The sequence below is a fragment of the Indicator indicator genome, chromosome 14 (assembly GCF_027791375.1).
Source record: "Indicator indicator isolate 239-I01 chromosome 14, UM_Iind_1.1, whole genome shotgun sequence".
NCBI classification, from domain to species: Eukaryota; Metazoa; Chordata; class Aves; order Piciformes; family Indicatoridae; genus Indicator; species Indicator indicator.
In genome coordinates, this window is record NC_072023.1 from 26263189 (window position 1) to 26283012 (window position 19824).

The 19824-nt window shown below is 46.7% G+C and overlaps 1 protein-coding gene across 1 annotated transcript in view; it reads left to right on the forward strand.

Annotated features, from left to right (window-relative positions):
• Nucleotides 1-19824, forward strand: part of CACNA1C (calcium voltage-gated channel subunit alpha1 C) — a 698267-nt gene that overhangs the window by 526204 nt on the left and 152239 nt on the right. Inside the window, exons 11-13 of the mRNA XM_054386505.1 lie at nt 6121-6147; nt 9213-9373; nt 11248-11473. Of these exons, the coding sequence (XP_054242480.1) occupies nt 6121-6147; nt 9213-9373; nt 11248-11473 (414 nt within the window). The remainder of the gene's footprint in view (nt 1-6120; nt 6148-9212; nt 9374-11247; nt 11474-19824) is intronic.

A 19824-nucleotide genomic window follows, 5' to 3' on the forward strand; every position in this document is an offset into this window, starting at 1 on the left:
TCCTTGGAGCCTTCTCTTCTCCAGACTGAACAGCCCAAACTCTCTCAGTCTGTCCTCATAGGAGAGGAGCTCCAGCCCTCTGATCATCCTCATGGCCCTTCTCTGGACACCTTCCAGCACCTCCAGATCCTTCCTGTAATAGGAGCTCCAGAACTGGACACAGTGTTCCAGGTGGGGTCTCAGCAGAGCAGATCTCTTCTGTGGGCTGCAGTCCTCCCAGAAACAGACTGCCCCAGTGCAGGCTTCCCTCAGAGTCACAGCCTTCTTCAGGAGCAGTTCCTTGCCCCAGTGCGGGATCTTCCACAGGCCACAGATGGGATTCTGCCCCACCATTGATCTCCAAGGGCTGCAGAGGCTCAGCCTGCCAGCTCACCACAGGGCAAAGGATAGTGGATGCTCAACGTGACTTCCTCACTTCTTCCTCACTGACTTCTGTCTGTGTGGTTGTCTCTCGCATGTCCCTCTCCTCTCCAAAACAAAGGAACTCACCCAACAGGCTTTCCCCCTCTTAAATCTGTTACTGCAGCAGTGCTGATTGATTCAGCCTTGGCCAGAGGCAAGCCTGCCTTGGAGCTGGGGGAAATTCTCCAAGCTTCTTACAGGAGCCATGCAGGTAACCCTCTCCTCTAAATCCCTCCAGACTCAAGCCCAACATTACTTCCCAAGAGCAGGTAAATTCCCTGTGCCTTGCTTCTTACTGCTGTGCAGAATGTGGCTTCCTGAGGACAGGCTCTTGCTCACAATCAGTAGTAATCTGTTCTGTGTGGGATGTCAGTGTGTACAATCTTCCAGTACAACCAAAAGGTTCATTTTCTAATACAACATTTTCTAATCCACAGCTGAGTGGCACGACAGAGCTTGCTTTTACACATAGGTATTAGTGAAAAAAGACCTTTGTGGAAGCTAATCTTCCACAGGGCCTCAAGAGACAAGTGAAGCCCTTGAGCTGAAAGGGGAAAAGATCTTAAAATTATCTGCTTTCACTGAAACAATAAAGCCACTTGGCATTTTCACCTTGGCCAGGATGTCCATGCCTTTGGGGGACCAGTTCAATTGGCTTTTCTACCAGAGAGGGTTAAAAAAATAAAAGAGGATAAACCAATATGAGCAACATGCACTGGCATTCCAGCTGTAAACAGTGTGTCCTGAAAATATTATGAGCCATGGGATCTTTCCCTGGCAGCTGAACCATCAGTGATTTCCCCTTGGTGTTTTTCTGTCTGAGAAAATAATTCCTATGCAGTTCTTGCAACAAGCAGCCAGTGGTGAAGGCCAGAGTCAGTTTGCTTGCAGGTTCACTATAGCTGCTGCTGGTTTTCAGCTAATGGGAAGGTAGCTTCCTTCTGTGAGGACGAAAGGTTCCATTGCATCCGGAGCAGTGGCAAGAAAAGTCTACCAAGAGCTCTGAAACCACTGCTGACTTCAGCAGAAAAACACAGAGGATTGATCCTTATGTGCCAGCCACAGCTACTGCTCTCCAAGTGATTCTGGGCAAGGTGCTTCTGAAACTCACAGTCAGCTCTGGATACGAGTCTGAAGGACAGGAGCATGCCCTTGTGGAGGAGGAATTACCTTCCTGCTTTGGATTCTGTGACAGGCATTGTCTCTGATTTGCCACAGGGACAGTGAGGTTATTCACTGAATGCTGAAGTGCTGGCCTCTTCTCCCAGCCTCTTTACCCAGCCTGTTTTCCTAGCCTGGTTGAAAGTCACTTGGATAGCAAACCAGCTTCATTTCAAGCTAGACAGATCCAGTTCTCTTAAGGATGTTCTGTAGATTCTTACTGACCAACAAAGAGCTTACTGACCACATGGACAGTGGCACTGAGGCTCCCTCAGCACCAAGCTGTGTGGTACAGCTGACAGGCTGGAAGGAAGGTATTCATACAGAGGGACCTGGACAGGCTGCAGAGCAGGGCCCATGACAACCTCATGAGGTTCAACAAGACCAAGTGCAAGGTCCTGCAGCTGGGTCAGGGCAATCCCAAGCACTGATATAGGCTGGGCAGGGACTGGCTTGAGAGCAGCCCTGAAGAAAAGGCCTTGGGGGTGCTGGGGGATGAGAAGCTCAACAGGAGCCAGCAGTGAGCACTTGCAGCCCAGAAAGCCAAGCAGAGCCTGGGCTGCATCAAGAGAAGTGTGGCCAGCAGGGCCAGGGAGGTGATTCTCCCCCTCTGCTCCACTCTGCTGAGACCACACCTGGAGCTCTGTGTCCAGTTCTGGAGCCTCTATTACAGGAAAGATCTGGAGGTGCTGGAAGGTGTCCAGAGAAGGGCCACGAGGATGAGCAGAGGGCTGGAGCTGCTCTGCTATGGAGACAGACTGAGAGTGTTGGGGTTGTTCAGTCTGGAGAGGAGAAGGCCTCACAAGAGGAGACCTTCTTGTGACATTCCAGTATCTGAAGGGGGCTACAAGAAAGCTGGGAAGGGACTTTTTAGGGTGTTAGGGAGTGATAGGACTGGGGGGAATGGAACAAAACTAGAAATGGGTAGATTCAGATTGGATGTTAGGAAGAAGTTCTTCCCCATGAGGGTGGTGAGACACTGGCACAGGTTGCCCAGGGAGGTGGTGGAAGCCTCATCCCTGGAGGTTTTTGCAGCCAGGCTGGATGTGGCTGTGAGCAACCTGCTGTAGTGTGATCCAAAACTGGATGATCCTTGAGGTCCTTTCCAACCCTGGTAATTCTGTGATTTCACTGTCTGATCTGCATGTGGTATATAAATCTGTGAGGTTAGGAGAGTTATAGAGGATTTAACAGCTAGCTTGTCTGACAGCAGTAGTCTGATTTTTGTGTTTGTTTGTTTAGATAATAGTATGAGTTAGATGGTTAAAAGCATGCAAAACACTCAGCAGTGATCTGAAGTGGGTTTAGTATATGCCTCTGTACCATGATTTTACAGAACAGTTTCTCAAGACATTCCAGAGCTGGACACAAAATTTCAGCCAATGACAGGCAGCTCACAGAGTACCAGGGACAGAAGAGATCCTTCACAGAATCACAGAAACATTCAGGTTGGAAAAGCCCCTCAGGATCACCAAGTCCAACCCAGACCCCTATTCTACAAGGCTCACCCCTAAACCATAGCCCCAAGCACCACATCCAAACCACCTTTAAACACATCCAGGCTTGGGGACTCCACCACCTCCCTGGGCAGCACATTCCAATCCCTGACGACTCTTGCTGGGAAAAAATTCTTCCTAGTATCCAGTCTAACCCTGTCCTGGTGCAGCTTGGGTCTGTTGCCTCTTGTTCTAAACCATGGTTAAACTCAGTGGAGAATCTGTCCACCCTGAACCCTGTCAAATGCCAGTTTGGAGTGTCACAAAGAGGTCATAGCAAGGCCCCAAATCCAGCCTACTGGCAGCCTCTAGTGGCATCATAAAAGCATTTTTTAATATGATGTCACCAGCCTTGGTTCTGAAAGACAAATGGATTCTCCATTGTGAGGGTCATTTGAAAAATACACTTCAGATTCATGCATAATGTTTTCAAAATTGGCTATTTGTGTTTCCAAAATTCCATTTCACTCTTGGATTCTGCCTCCAAATAGAAATCTCTTCCTCCTTCCTTCCTTGTCCTGTTCTAAATATATAGCACACCCACATGTGCTAAAGCCTTCTGCCATGGCAGTGAGGCAAGGCAGCAGGGGGAGGGTAAGGCTGCAGCTAACCTGTGGGAGCATTGAAGGCACTTGGCTGCTGCTTGTAATGTTCCTAAGATATAATTCTGGCATGCATGATGAATACTACACCTGCCACAGCTCTTTTGCTTAAATAAATAAAAGATTCCTTCAGCGTCACACAGCTCCCTTACTGGGAAACCATTAGCCAGAGAGGTCACCAGAGAAATTCACACTCCCTGTCCTTCACCTTTCACCAGACAGGTCCCCCATGACATTTCTCTTGATCTCTTTTTCTCTCCCGTACCAACTTTTCCTTATGAAGGTCCTCAGCACCTCCTTTTCTGTGTCCAGGTTTCTCCTTCCTTGTGACTTTTTCCTCCTTTTTTCCTTTCCCCTGTCTGTGCCTGAGCCGCCTGTAAATCTGATCCATTACAGCTTGCAGGTAGCACTTGTAAAGCAAGAATTCTCAGGGCTAGGCTGGGATAGCTTTACCATTAAGGATGTTCACTCATCATCCTTGGTAGAGCTCATGTTGTCTCTGCAGCACAATTTAACATTCTCTTCACCCAGGGGCATTGTTTCTTCTTTATCAGAAGTGTTCTTGTCGGTGTGTGTAACCACACTGCTGCCTAGCATGTGGCCTAGACACGACAGGGATGATGTACTCAGTCCAAAGAGATGATTTAGGTTCGGGTTTGGGTTTTTTTTGGCTTGGACCATCTGCTGGTAAAACACTCCTATCACTAAAATCTCTTCCACAGAAGGAAACTGATCCATCACTGATCACCTGTCAGTGACTGAGGTCCTCAAAGAGGGACATGGTCATTTTTAAGACCGCTGCAGGAAGTAGTGTGATATACTTTGAACTGCCCTGGATGTTTTTAAGGCCAGGCTGGATGTGGCTCTGGGCAACCTGATGTAGAGTGAGGTGTCCCTGCCCATGGCAGGGGGATTATAATTGGATGATCCTTGAGGTCCCTTCCAACCCTGACAATCCTGCGATTCTGTAATTACTTTGTCCTGTGTCTACCAACAGTGAATCCATTTTTAAGCCACTACAGTAAGACCTTTGCTGCCTATTGTCAACAATGAATCACTTCCCTATCATAGATGGAACCTTAAGAAATGCTTCAGCCCAGCAGAAATATCTTGTTTGTAGTCAGTCCCCAGATTCTCATTTCTTACGTTCTTGGTAATGGATTGTGCAGCTTCTGAAAATCATCTCTGACTCATGTCAGTGCACCCACATATCTTTAATTCTCTGCACCCTTATGTAGGTACCAAAAGACAGCCAGAGAGTTCAAAGGCCTTATGGGACGAGTCAAGCACAGCAAAGTAGTGGTTAGAGGTCTGGGGTCTGTCTCTAGCTTTGCTGTGACTTTACAGAGCAAGCTACTGGGATAATTTCATAGAATCACAGAACTCTGAAGGGTTGGAAGGAACTCCAAGGATCATCCAGTTCCAGCTCCCCTGCCATGGGCAGGGACATCTCACACTAGATCACATTGCTCACAGCAACATCCAGCCTGGCTGCAAAAACCTCCAGGGATGAGGCTTCCACCACCTCCCTGGGCAACCTGTGCCAGTGTCTCACCACCCTCATGGGGAAGAACTTCTTCCTAACATCCAATCTGAATCTACCCATTTCTAGTTTTGCTCCATTCCCCCCAGTCCTATCACTCCCTGACACCCTCAAAAGTCCATCCCCAGCTTTCTTGTAGCCCCCTTCAGATACTAGAAGGCCACAAGAAGGTCTCCTCAGAGCCTTCTCTTTTCCAGACTGAACAACCCCAACTCTCTCAGTCTGTCCTCATAGAAAAGGAGCTCCAGCCCTCTGATCATCCTTGTGGCCCTTCTCTGGACACGTTCTAGCACCGTGGTCCTGTTCTGGCAGAGGGGTTGGACTTGAAGATCTCCAGAGGTCCCTTCCAACCCCTACATCCTGTGAGCCTGTGATTAGTATCTAAGTTGGAAAATATCCACCATGCACTGTTTTTCCTTCACTTGCTGGATGAACAGAAGCCCTTATTTTCCACATGGTTTCATAACATGCTTCTGTATCCCGAAGTGCCAGGTGATGTGTGAAAGCAGGGAGTCTGTCTGTATCAAGCCATACTTATTTTAATACAAGAAAAATCCTACTGACTATAAAATTTACAAAAAGCCACACTTGAAACATCAATTGGGAAGCAGATGCAGAGTGCTCCTAGCATGAGGGCAGCCTTTTACCCAAGAACAAAGCTAATTTGCTGGTATCTGTAGGTGGTAGAATCCCACCATGGCATGACTCCTGCTTCGTGACTTCACCAAAGACCAAGATTTGTGTGTCAGGGAGTTGTGGCCACGCACAGTGCTTCTATTGCCTTACAGAGGATGCAAAAGGAAAACAGCAACCATTGAAAAAATGAACTGAGCTTAACTTTATTTCTCTCTCTTGTGATTTTCATAAAAACCTTGGGACAGCCTCAGAGAATTTAATGGCAATTCTTGTCTTGCAGGCATCGGATCTCAAAATCAAAGTTCAGGTAAGTAAAACTGATTTTTGTTTTTTCCCCCTTCCCACTGTTTTTGTTCCCTATTGTGTGAGGTGGTTTGCTCCTGCAGCAGTGGGGTACAGTAGTGATTCTAGGAGATACTACCAAACTTGTCAGATTTTAGTCCATCATCTTCCAAAAATCAAGATGCTTTTTCTTAGTTTCATGATAAAACAAGTCACAGGGACTACTGACAATATTTCACTGGGAAGTGCTTAACTGCTATCAGCATCAACCCCCTCAGCTAAAGGTTCTTTGTGCTATACTCTGTTGCATTACTCTGCTTTGCTTCATTGCATTCTTTCAACCAGTGAGGTTTGCATCTCCATTGTGAAATTCTCCCTTTCACCACAGCACATGTGGAGTTTTTCTGGTGGTATTTGTTTGTCTGTTGACTTAAAGCTTTTGAAAAGGTGAAGCAGTCCCCAGGTGTCCATCTGTGGATTTCCATTGGTGAGGCTGCCTGAACCTGATCCAACTTGGTTGTTGAGGTCCCAGCCCATTTCTACCGGCTCAGTAGGAGCCCAGTTGCCTCCAGAACACTGTGTTCAAAGTCAGTTTTATTTAAAAAAATAATTAATTTTTTTTGAATAAGTGGCAGAAGTGAGCACCTCTGTTCTTCATCTTACCTAAATAACCAACAGGCCTGTAAATGAAGGAGTACACATGAGTGTGTGCTGCCCATGTGCATCCCTGTGCAGAGCTGCATACAGGGTGGCGTTCCTCCAGCCTGGGGATTGATTTCTATGTAGGTGTAAGCGCACAAAACAAGTGTTTGTATCACCACATTCTCCTGGTTGTGCACAAGTAGAGACAAAAGTGTGTGTGATTGCTAATGATTTCATCACAATAGTAACAACATCTACATGTTGTGCCCATTTTGAAAGTTGTTCGATATCTTTATTGATGATCTGGACGAGGGGATTGAGTCCATCATCAGTAAGTTTTCAGATGACACCAAGTTAGGAGCAGGAGTTGATCTGTTGGAGGGTAGGAGGGCCCTGCAGAGGGACCTGGACAGGTTGGATGGGTGGGCAGAGGCCAATGGGATGAGACTGAACAAGGCTAAGTGCAGGGCTCTACACTTTGGCCACAACAACCCCAAGCAGCACTACAGGCTGGGGGCTGGAGATCAGCCAGGCAGAGAGGGACCTGGGGGTGCTGGTTGATAGTAGCTGAACATGAACCAGCAGTGTGCCCAGGTGGCCAGGAGAGCCAATGGCATCCTGGCCTGGATCAGGAATAGTGTAGCCATCAGGACAAGGGAGGTTATTCTTCCCCTGTACTCAGCACTGGTCAAGCCACACCTTGAGTCCTGTGTCCAGTTCTGGCCTCCTCAATTCAAGAGAGATGTTGAGGTACTGGAAGGTGTCCAGAGAAGGGCAACGAAGCTGGGGAGGGGTCTGGAGCACAGCCCTGTGAGGAGAGGCTGAGGGAGCTGGGGGTGTTTAGCCTGGAGAAGAGGAGGCTCAGGGCAGACCTCATTGCTGTCTACAGCTACTTGAAGGGAGGTTGTAGCCAGGTGGGGGTTGGGCTCTTCTCCCAGGCAACCAGCAGCAGAACAAGAGGACACAGTCTCAAGCTGTGCCAGGGGAGGTCTAGGCTGGGTGTTAGGAGGAAGTTCTTCACAGAGGGAGAGATTTGCCATTGGAATGTGCTGCCCAGGGAGGTGGTGAGGTCAGCATCCCTGGAGATGTTCAAGAAAAGCCTGGATGAGGCACTTAGTGCCATGGTCTGGTTGATTGGATAGGGCTGGGTGATAGGTTGGACTGGATGATCTTGGAGGTCTCTTCCAACCTGGTTGATAGAAATAGATCCTTAGAATCATAGAGTAGCAGGTTGGAAAGGACCTCAAGGATCATCTGTTCCACCCTTTCTCAGGAAAAGAATGGCCTAGACACAACAGCCAAGCTCCCTGTGCAGCTGAATGTTACAGCTTTCTTGTCCCACAGCCAGTGCAAAGCACACAACCCTTAGAGAATGTCTGTGCTAGCTAGACTGGCTGCCTTTAGAAACTGCCCAGCCAAAAGGGCCTGGCTTGGATGGCCTTAAGTTAAAATGTTGTTGCAAAATTCTTGACCAGTGTGCAATGCTCACACTGCCTGGCTTTAGTTCAGATAGATGCTGAATTTTGACCTCAGCCATGGCCATAGTTTATCACTGGAGATAATACAGGAGAGAAGATTAGCCAAGAAAATGTCTCTCCTCCTGGACTGTTGACCCCATGTGCAAGTCTTTAGAGACACACAGATACACACACACACACACATGTGCATATAATATCTATATAAAACTATTAGATTTATTATACAGTGGCAAGTGTTGCCTGGAAACTGGTTGCTATGCAAGTTAAATTCTGAAGAGTAGGAGGTGTGTAATTAGCTTTAAATATCTTCTGTGGTTAGTAATTACCCTCAGAAATCGGTGACACAAGGGGATGTGTTCATGGAAGACAAACTTCTAAAAGCTCTGCTGAGTAGCAAATGGTATCCATAGTGCCAGGCATGAAGGTGAGATGCTGAGGTGCCCTAAGTTTTGTTTTTCTCTTCAGAGTTGGCCCTTGTGTTGGGCTTACTCCTGAACACTGATGACTGTTGGATTTTATCTGACCTCACCTCTCCAAGGACTTAATTCAAAGGTCCGTGGTATATAGTTAGTACTTTTAAGCTACTATCCTGAGGTTAGACAAGGTTCCATTGAAGCCCCAAGCATTACATACAACAATAGTAAGTATTTTTGTGGGACCTTTTATTAAAGACCCTCTCAGGATAGCTGTGATGGATGCCTTAATCAGATTAAGACATTGCTCAAGAGGTTTATTCACCCCTAAACGCTGCAAGATTGGCTTAGGACTAACTTTATTCTTACAGCTAAAGAGGGATGATCACAACTGTTGATTCAGCTGAGAATGAGGGAACATTGCTGAAAATGAACCTTCAAGTTATTCTCTACTGCTCTTGCATAATAAATCCAGACTGGCACCTCTCTTGACAAAGATTTGCAATAGCCTAAGGATCCCCATCTGAAAGGAGCTTCTTCTCTTCCCCTTTTTCCAGTCGCTACTGGCGCCGATGGAATCGGTTCTGCAGAAGGAAGTGCCGTGCCGCTGTCAAGTCCAATGTTTTCTACTGGCTGGTGATCTTCCTTGTGTTTCTCAACACCCTCACTATTGCCTCTGAACACTACAACCAGCCAGACTGGCTCACAGAGGTCCAAGGTGAGGAGAGGCTGATGGCTGGCTTTATTGTGGTTGGTGTCAAGAAAGGGGGCGGAGGAAGGAGTTGATGCAAAAGGAGCAGACCCAGCTTCAAATACTCTTCTGTCTGTGGAGTCTCAACAAAATATCTGCCTACAATGGGAGAAGTTTCAGAGAAAACATCCAGTTCCTCTTTTCCAGCCCAAGCACTGTGTAGCTGAAATCAGGAGCTGATGCAACTGGATTTCTAATTTATGGATACCTACAGGGAGCTGCAGGTTCTCCAAGGTTTCCCCTGAAATGGCACCTATGATAAATTCTAGTGAGGTGAAGAGGAGTGATTTGTGAAGTTCTTAGGTCTGCAGAGCAGCTGAATCCTCACTTGAGGCTTAATTAAGCTGAAAGGCTTAATTAAGCAATGATAGGCAGCACAGCAGCTCTTCTGTTCTGGCTCTCATCTGCAGCTGACAAAGGCTATGGGAGGCTGTGCACAGGAAGGTCTGCCCCTGCCAGGGAGCTTGTGTGGTTGTACAATACATCCCAGGTGTATGTCTGTCGTGGTTTGAGGCTAGTGTCTTTTAAAAAAAAACCAAGAAACACAGAGTTGAGTCCTCCAGGAGGACCAGAAAGGTCCAGAGATGAACCAGAAAAGTGTAAATGGTTTATTCTATCCCATAATTCTGCCCTCTCTTTATTAGCAGCCTGTTTTGTTTGTTCTCTCTCTCTCCTCCCTCCTTTTGGCTCTCTGGAGGGAGTCCTTATCTGCTGACATGGGGGAGGAGGCCTCTCTGTGGCCTGACTCATTTTTTTCCTGCCCAATTTTGGCCTGTTTAGGCCTAATAGAAGGGAGACAGCGGTGGGGGGAGAAAAGGAGCACTGGGGCTTCTGGTTTAATCTGGTTGGGGGAAGGTATTGGGGGGGTTTCATGTATTCTGTATATGCATTAGGTGTTAAGGATTCATGTGTTCTGTATTTGCCTGTCTATTTGTGAATACAGTTCAGTATTTCTCTCCAATTCAATGAGAGCCTCTTTATTTTACTTCTTTGGGGAGTAAAATCATTTCTGTCTCCACTCTTTAAACCCAGACAATGTGCAGGACCTAAGAACTGCTGTAAGCATCTTTGTAAAGTATCTCTATGAACGAGATGCTGTTGTGGTTTAAGCTTTCCTGGAGTCCAAAAGCCCAAATGGAACATTAGATTGCCTTCCCACTCCTTTTTTTCCCAGGTAGGGGAAAGCAAATTAGGCAGGAGAAAAGGGAGGTAAAATCATGATAGAAAGAGTCTTGAATCAATTTGGAAGTAAAAACTTAAGTTTAACAAAATCTAAAAGGCATTTGAGTAAAAGGAAAGTTACAAAGGTATAAGGTAAAAGGGTAAATAAAAATATCTCCAAAGCCAGGCCCAGCTGGCATAGGATTCTCTGGATGGATTTTGGATTCTTTTTAGATGCAGTCCTTAGGAGTTTGGGTGCAGCATGGAGCAGGCCCCACCACATGGTTACAGCAACAGCAGGGAGCAGCAGGAGCAGCCTCTGGGGCAGGCAAGGAGCAGGAGCAAGAGAGAAAGGGCAGGACATGGCTCCCCTTAACTAGGCTTGGGTGGACAGGAAGAGGGAGTGGATTAGACTTTGACCCAGGGAGCCCTCCCCCTGGGATGGGGAACCACCTGGGTCAGGTTTCTGTGTCCTCCTGGGGGCTAGGTTCTTTTCATCCCACCCCCTCCAGGGATGGATATAACCTGCCACAGATACCCACACTGTTGAGGTCCATCCTTTGAAACAAGCTCAGATGAAGTGACCTCCCCAGAAGGGGGTTCTTGGTGAGGACTGGTGGTGAACCGTGATGATCTTCTGGCTAAGTTTCACTAACCTGTTTCTGTTTGCTTTCCATGAGACACTGCCAACAAGGTGCTGCTAGCTCTTTTCACAGCAGAGATGCTGCTGAAGATGTACAGCCTTGGTCTCCAGGCCTATTTTGTGTCCCTCTTCAACCGCTTCGACTGTTTCATCGTGTGTGGAGGAATCCTGGAAACCATCCTGGTGGAGACAAAGATCATGTCGCCGCTCGGCATCTCCGTCCTGAGATGCGTCCGGCTCCTCAGGATATTCAAAATCACAAGGTACCTTCCTGCTTCCCTCAGGATAAAGGGGGGTACTGCTTACTGCATAGCATGTGTCACAGAATCACAGAATGTTAAGGGCTGGAAGGGGCCTCAAAAGGTCATCCAGGCTGACCCCCCTGCAAGAGCAGGATCACAGAATCAGAGAATCAAAAAATCACAGAATCACAGAATCACAGAATGTTAGGGGCTGGAAGGGACCTCTGAAGATGATCCAGTCTGACCCCCTGCCAGAGCAGGATCACCTAGAGCAGATCACACAAGAGGGTTTTTAATATCTCCGGAGAGGGAGACCTTATTGCTGTCTACAACTACCTGAAGGGAGGTTGTAGCCAGGTGGGGGTTGGTCTCTTCTCCCAGGTAACCAGTGACAGAAGGGTAACCAGTGACAGAAAGAGAGAACACCAGTGATAGAAGGAGAGAACACAGTCTCAGCTGTGCAGGGGGAAGTTTAGGCTTGATCTTAGAAAGAAGTTCTTCGCAGACAGAGACATTTGCCATTGGAATGTGCTGCCCAGGGAGGTGGTGGTGTCAGCATTCCTGGAGGTGTTTAAGAACAGGTTGGATGAGGCACTCAGTGCCATGGTCTGGTTGATTAGTTAGGGTTGGGTGATCAGTTGGGCTGGATGATCTTGGAGGTCTCTTCCAACCTTATTGATTCTGTGATGAAATAGATTCTGAGACTCCACAACCCCCCTGGCAGCAGTACAAGTCACTCATATCCCTCCTTTTTCACTTTTTCTGCCACTGATTGAGTACTAAGAGTTGACAGTCCTCATCTTCTGAAATCTGGGACAGTACAGACTGAATATCTCTGATGTGAGGGGTAAGGATTGGTGAGGAGTCTTGCATAGGGGACTGGAGACTCTTGATATTATCCAGATTGTTAAACTAAATTCTGGAAAGAAAATGCAAGCTGAGCTTGAGTTCTTACAGTTCCTTTCAGAAGACAAAGTGGAAAAAAACTCCAGCAGATACCTTGTGAGGTTTTCTGTTGCTTTGTGGTGGTAGAGAGGGGACTGAAAAACTGCATAGAGCCAAACCAGTATTTGACTGAGGAACCCACACCAAATCCAATAAACTTGTGGGTTGAAAATTCCACCCCCCCAACATAAAATTGCCAGAGCAGCTGAGTGGAAGCAAATGAAGCTATATTTACAAGCAAAACTACAAACTAAGTATGAAATGCAATGTATATGTACAAAATACACAATATTTACAGGTATTTACAGTTTATAAACAGCACAAGAACCCCCCTGGATAAAACCAGGGGGATACTAATAGCTTCCCCACTCCCTGCCCCACTCTCCCATGTACATGATCAAGGAAAGAGAAGAGCAGAGAGTTGTTTGTTAATACTCAGCCACAACAAAGCAGTGCAGCCAAGGTCAGCAAAGCCAGCAGAAGCCAGAGCTAATGTCTGCTAGAGCAGAGGAAGCAAAAAGAGAGAAAGTTAGTATACACAAGTAGGTTATGTTTGTTATCTGTCCAATGGGATTATTTAGAATTTACCATTCTTTTCCTTTTCACATCCAACAGTAATTTATTTACACTCTACTACTTTCTGTTCAAGATTGATGGAAAATTTTCAAGGTACAGCCTAAAACTACCACAAAAGTGCAGCCTGAGTGGGAGATGGCATCCACACCAGCAGCTCTAGGCAAAGGATGTTGCCAGCCATTCTCCTTCAGAGGAGTCTAGCATAAAGCAGCAGCTTTACAAAGCAATCACACTTTTTCAGGCTCCAGTCTCCTCTCTTTTTCCTTCTCCCTCCTCTCCCTCTGCATAAAGGCACAATGGTGTCTATTAAACAGTCACAGCTTCCTGCAGCCAGCTACCTCCAAAGCACCAGCTTAGTCTGGCAGGAGTTTTTCAGCTTGAGGGAAGAGTGTAGGAGAGATCAACTCCCAGCTTACCCAGATGGGAGCTTTTGGAACAAATCTGTTCAGGTACTCACCCAAAGAAGGTCAGGGTCTCCGTTTTCCCATATGAGCACCAGTGAGCACCTTTCAGTAAAGCTTGACTGAGGTGGTGAAAGAGTCTGTTTTCTGCAAACTCATTTATGAGGATGCCCCTGGAATGGCTATGAACTTCCCCAAAGGAAATGTCTTTAAAATTTGAGATAAAAACACAGCACACAAGAACAAACAAGACCAAAACTGGAAGGCAATCAAGATGACAGAGCTGAGAAACAAAAAACCAACATCCTTGGACTTGTGCATTGTACAAGATTTACTCTTAAAGCTCCTCTAGCAGGGTGGGTTGGTTTTCAAGATCAGATGGCAGAGACAGAAAAGCTGTTTACAGTCTCAGGGAGAGAGAGGCCAAAGCAAGCCTATAGTTATTAAAAAAGAAAACAAAAGTGATCTGTTCTGAGTTGTGATCCTCGGAGAAGGAAAAAATGTTTCAGCAAACAAGGGGTTCTGACAAGAAAGTCATCTTTGCCCTTTCAGAATTAGTGAGGCTTTCTGCTCTGGTGACTCTTTCTCCAGGATCTTTGGGCCTGAAAACTGTCATCAGTGAGTCGCTGGCCTGGTTTCTGAGGAAACCAGTAGCTGTTTCGTGCGTTGGGTAACCAGATACACCCAGGGCAACATATCAGTAGCTATAAAAGCACAATCTGCAACATAGCATCCTGGAGAGATCATTGTTTTTTCAAGGCATTTCTTCACTCCTACACAAAACACATAATCTAGCTAAGAGAATTCTCTAATTAGAAAGGCAGATACTGGGGTTGTTCAGCATGGAGAAGAGAAGGCTCCAGGGAGACCTAATAGCAGCCTGCCAGTACCTGAAGGGGGCTACAAGAAGGCTGCAGAGAGACTGTTTGCAAAGGCCTGCAGGGACAGGCTGAGAGGCAATGGCTTCAAACTAGAGCAGAGCAGATTTAGATTGGATGTTCGGAACAGGTTCTTTACCGTGAGGGTGGTGGAACACTGGAACAGGTTGCCCAGGGAGGTGGTTGAGGCCCCATCCCTGGAGATATTGAAGGTGAGGCTGGACAGGGCTCTGGGCAACCTGATCTAGTTGAGGATGTCCCTGCTGAGGGGGGGGTTCCCTGACTGCAGAGGGGATTGGACTGGATGAGCTTTGGAGGTCCCTTCCAACCCAGACCATTCTATGATTCTGTGATTCCATGATTCTATGGTTCTATGATACCATTAATGCTTTAGGAAGCTTGAGTATTGAAATATTCCTGAAGTTTCTGGCAGAGGTGTAATGTTGGAAGCAAGTGCCAGCAGGACTGGTTATATTTACCTTCATTCTGCAGCAGAACTAAAATAACTTTTGCATGGAAGCAAACACTACCTGGAATACATCTTCTGCCATTTGTACATGGGGCCATGTACCAAGAACAGAGCTGAGGAATAGCTCATAATGAATTATGTATTAATTGGATTTTGCCTTCTTTCCTGTTCCTAAAATACTGGCAAGTAGGTTGCAGTAGTCTCAGATTTATTGGTGGGTTTTATTCAAGATTTTTCCCCTCCATAGGTGAAATTCACCCTCATGCATAAAGCCCTTGCACAAGGCTTCAAAGCAGTATTTTAGGCCCACTCATGTTTGCTGCAGGAGATAATATTCTGGTATTAAAGCAAGACATTCACCCCTGCTATTCTCCTGTAAAATACTTTTTCTGTCCATTATTCACTCAGCTCTAAATGCAGTGATGATTTATTGGCAACATTATCAATACAGGTGGAGAGCACCACCTGAGTGTAATGATAATAGAGAAAGCTGGGAAGAGAATGGGAGGAGGGGTGAGAATTTAATGCTTTATGTCAAATGTATTCATGAACAGTGACATGGAGACATAGAATGGAGATAGAAGTAGTGATAAAGGGCAGTAAAATGGCACAAAGCAGGAAAATTACCTGGAGAGTTTATCAGTAGGTAGCCTAAGCTTTATGTAATTGTATGGATTTTCCATGGTAAGCACCAAGCACAAGCTAATTCTGGGTGAATTGAGATGACAGAGTTCAAGGAAAACCAAACCCAAAACCAAACAAAATCCAGAAGAAACAAAGCAAAACAACAACAACAAAACAGCAAAAAACCCACAAACAAACCCCCAACCAAATACAGCTCCCTAATATAATAGAAACAAATAAAGACACCATCAGATGAAAAATGCAGCAGCATTTTAGTACACCACATTTAGAATTTCAAGAGCAAATGTTTCTTCCAAAATTATAACTCCTCTTCAGAATCATTAAGTCTTTGGCATGAGCCAAGCAGCCAATATTATCTGTTCATTTTATTCCCCCTAATTTTTCCAAGCCTGTGCAGGAAGTCTCCCTTTGCTACAAGGAGACAAATTATTTTCTCTTTATAAATAGTCCTTTACTGCTTCATAAATCCCTATATTTAGCCCTTTGTACTTGAAACTACATCTATTTATTTGCAGTGGCATGCTGTTAATGCCTAGTCCTGCCACAACATATGTCACCATTAACTATAAGGGGGAGAGACAGGGCATGGGGTTTTTGTACCTGCTTTCAAAGTGCTTTTGTACTGGATGAGCAGTGTGGGAAGCTCTCTTACATGGGACTGCCAGCTGTTGATATTGTCTGAAGCTCTGCCTCTGTCATTGCCAGTCTCACAGTATCACAGTGTCACAGTATATCAGAGGTTGGAAGGGACCTCCAGAAATCATCCAGTCCAACCCCCCTGCCCAAGCAGGATCACCCAGGATCACCAGGGCAGTCTGCACAGGAATGCATCCAGGTGGGGTTGGAAAGTCTCCAGAGAAGGAGACTCCACAACCTCTCTGGGCAGCCTGCTCCAGGGCTCCAACACCCTCACTGTAAAGAAGTTTCTCCTCATGTTGAGCTGAAATCTTCTCTGTTCAAGTTTGAACCCATTGTTCCTTGTCTTAGTACTGTGCACCACCCAAAAGAGCCTGGCCCCCTCCCCTTGACACCCACCCCTCAGCTATTGATAGACCTTGATCAGATCCCCTCTCAGCCTTCTCTTCTCCACACTAAACAGCCCCAGGGCTCTCAGTCTCTCTTCCCAGGGGAGATGCTCAAGTCCCTTCATCATCCTCATGGCTCTCCCTTGGACTCTCTCCAGCAGGTCTCTGTCTCTCTTGCACTGGGGAGCCCCAAACTGGACACAGGATTGCAGCTGTGGTCTCAGCAGGGCAGAGTAAAGAGGTAGAAGAACCTCCCCAGGCCTGCTGGACACCTTTCTTGCTGCACCCCAGGATCCCATTGGCTCTCTTGGCCACAAGGGCACATTGCTGTCCCATCCAGAACTTGCTGCCCACCAGCACTCCAAGGTCTTTCTCTGTGGAGCTGCTTTCCAACAGGGCAGCCTCTAACCTGTCCTGGTGCCTGCTGTTATTCCTTCCCAGATGCAGGACCCTGCACTTGTCCTTATTGAACTTCATGAGATTTGCCTGCACCCAGCTGTCAGCCTGTCCAGATCATGTTGAATGGCTGCACAGCCTGACAGGTGTCAGCCACCCCCCCTCAATTTAAGGCATAAGGTGTAGTGGAAAGCAATGGAGGGGAGATGGAAGAGAATCAAAGAACAGTGCCACTTTGCTCTGGTGAGACCTCACCTGGAGTACTGTGTCCAGCTCTGGAGCCCTCAGTATAGGAAGGGCATGGACCTGATGGAGCAGGTCCAGAGGAGGGCCACCAGAGTGATCAGGTGGTTGGAGCAGCTCTGCTACAGGACAGGCTGAGGGAGCTGGGGGTGTTCAGCCTGGAGAAGAGAAGGCTCCGGGGAGACCTAATAGCAACCTGCCAGTACCTGAAGGGGGCTGCAAGGATGGAAAGAGACTGTTTGTAAAGTCCTGCAGGGACTTCTCCTGGAGAAGAGCAGATTTAGATTGGATGTTAGGAACAATTTCAGTACCATGAGGGCAGTGGAACACTCAACAGATTGCCCAGGGAGGTGGCTGAGGCCCTTCCCTGGAAGTGTTCAAGGTGAGGCTGGACAGGGCTCTGTGCAACCTGATCTAGTTGAGGATGTCCCTGCTGACTGCAGAGGGGGTTGGACTGGATGAGCTTTGGAGGTCCCTTCCAGCCTGGACCATTCTATGATTCTATGATTATAACACATTAAGTTCTAATCCAATCCTGCAGTTGAGTTTTGTGTGAGGTGTTGAACAAACCATTTAACTCCTTTGCATCAGTCCTCTCTTTTGAAAGCATGTTCTACTCACTGAGGTTTTGCAGTGCCTCATACACTGGCACCCTCAAGGGTCTGAGATCTGCAAGTGGGAGATGTTAAGAAGCACATCCATGTCCTTGTAATTCTGAGGCAGCAGCAGTGCTTTATCTCCTACCTCCCATTTTATGCTGCCTGATCCCAAACCTCTGATTCCCTCTAGCAGCACCATGAGATTTATTGTAACTGGTTTCTTTGTAGTATATGAACCAAAGAGGACAAAGCAGTAAGAGACTTTTTCTCTGTCTGGGCTTCAACAATTCCTGACTTAGAAGCCTTGTGTTTCATTGAGCAGCTCCAGATCTCCCACTGAGGTGGTGCTCATGTTAGCTCTCCAGCCACCTAATGTGACAGACAGTAACCTCAGGTCAGGCTTCTAGGACACCAAGATAAGACAGTTGTTATTTTCATGTCCTAGTCAAGTCAAGCCATCCTTATCCTCTCCTTTTTCCTTTTTCTCCTTTATTCCCCTCCCCCCCCCCCCCCCCCTCCGATTGGTTTGTTTACTTTTCTAATGGTGTTGTGTTTCTAGCTGGCACTCAGACTGCAGATAAAACAGCACAAATCTGATCACCAGGTCGTCTCAGTTAATTGCTCTAAGCTTGAGAGTTACATAAGCAACTGAACCTCAGATATTTAGCCATTTGTACAACATCCAGAGCTGATAACAGTCTGGGCAGTTGGGCTCTGAGATGTCAAGGCACTAAAGTGTGTCACTGAAACTATTCCAACATGTCACAGCTTTACTGTGCACCCCTCAAGGGCACTGTTCAACAGACCTACAGGATGTGTGTCCTGGCTGACACTGAAGGACTGGGAGAGATATTGCAGGTCCCATCAATATCTAGTTTAAGGATGCTAAAGTCAGTCAAGTTTCATCAGAGATGATTTTTTCCCTTTTGCTGTGTCACCTTCCATGCCTCCCAAAGTATGTGAGCTGTAAGTAGGGACACAAAGTGAGCTGCTACATTGCACACTCAGTGGCACTGAGCCCACAGCTTCCATGGCCTTACCTTTGCTCTGTGATTTTATTTATTGCTCATCTCTTCACTTGCAGTTAAACTTTAAAGCATTCTGCTTTTCTCTGAAGTGCTGAAGCTGGACTGGAGGGAAAACATCACAGTTTTCTTTGAAGCTCAGCCCCTGGAGATGGAGGCTGAACTTCAGAGGACATGGTGGTATCCCTCTGCAGATAGATTATTAACCTCCATGAAGTGACTGGGCTACTCAGACATTCCTATCTTCCATGGGAGAAATCTTCTTACACTGACAGTTTTAAAATGCATTAATATAAGTGGGATTTTTAAGAGCCCTTGACTCTTAAATGGGAAGGATCAGGCTTCCTCCTCAAGGGAGCACCAGACCTGCCTGCCATCCTTCTCAAACAGAACTTTTGTCTCCAAGGAAAGTAGGAGTGGAAATTCATTCCTCTAAGGAAAGAAAGGTTCAGTGTTATGGGTGTTAGGAGAAGGCCATGGAAGATGTTGGCCATGGTGGAGTCTCAAAGCATGGTGGTAAGTCACAAGAGGTGATGGTAGAAGGAAGGCTTAGAGACCATGGGCAAACAGACTGGCTTGGTGACCTGTGGAATCTGTTGAAGCTTGCTAGCAATGTGCCTTCAAAATGAGCTGATGGAAAGATGACAGCAAATCTTCAGCCCAGTCTGAAAACTCTCTCAGACTCAAAACTGCTTAAATGAGCAGTAGTCATGAGCAGCTGAGCAATAGACTAGGAGTGGTTGAGCAGGTGCAGGACCACAGTGGGGTTTGCTTCATGGGTGATGTGGTGGATTCTTTAACAGCTTTGTTTGAAACATTTTTCTCACACATGGCTGCTCTGCAGGCTGTCAAAGAATGCAAGCAAACTGACATGCTGCAGCAGAGCATCTACTGGCATTCAACCCTAAAGTGGGTTCACAAGGGCAGGATGATCCTTTCTGTGCATCATACATCAGTCTGAACTGGGTATGCGCCTGACTACACAGGGAAAACAGATCTTAGCCATCCTCTCTTGTGAATGAAGCACTTGGGAAATGTTCTGCAGCCTGAGGAAATACAGCAGGTCTGATAGCCAAGTGTGCTTTGCCAAGACCAAAAGAAACTCTGGAGTGTTTGGTCTCACTTTGGTGAGATCCCACCTGGAGTACTGTGTCCAGTTCTGGAGCCCCT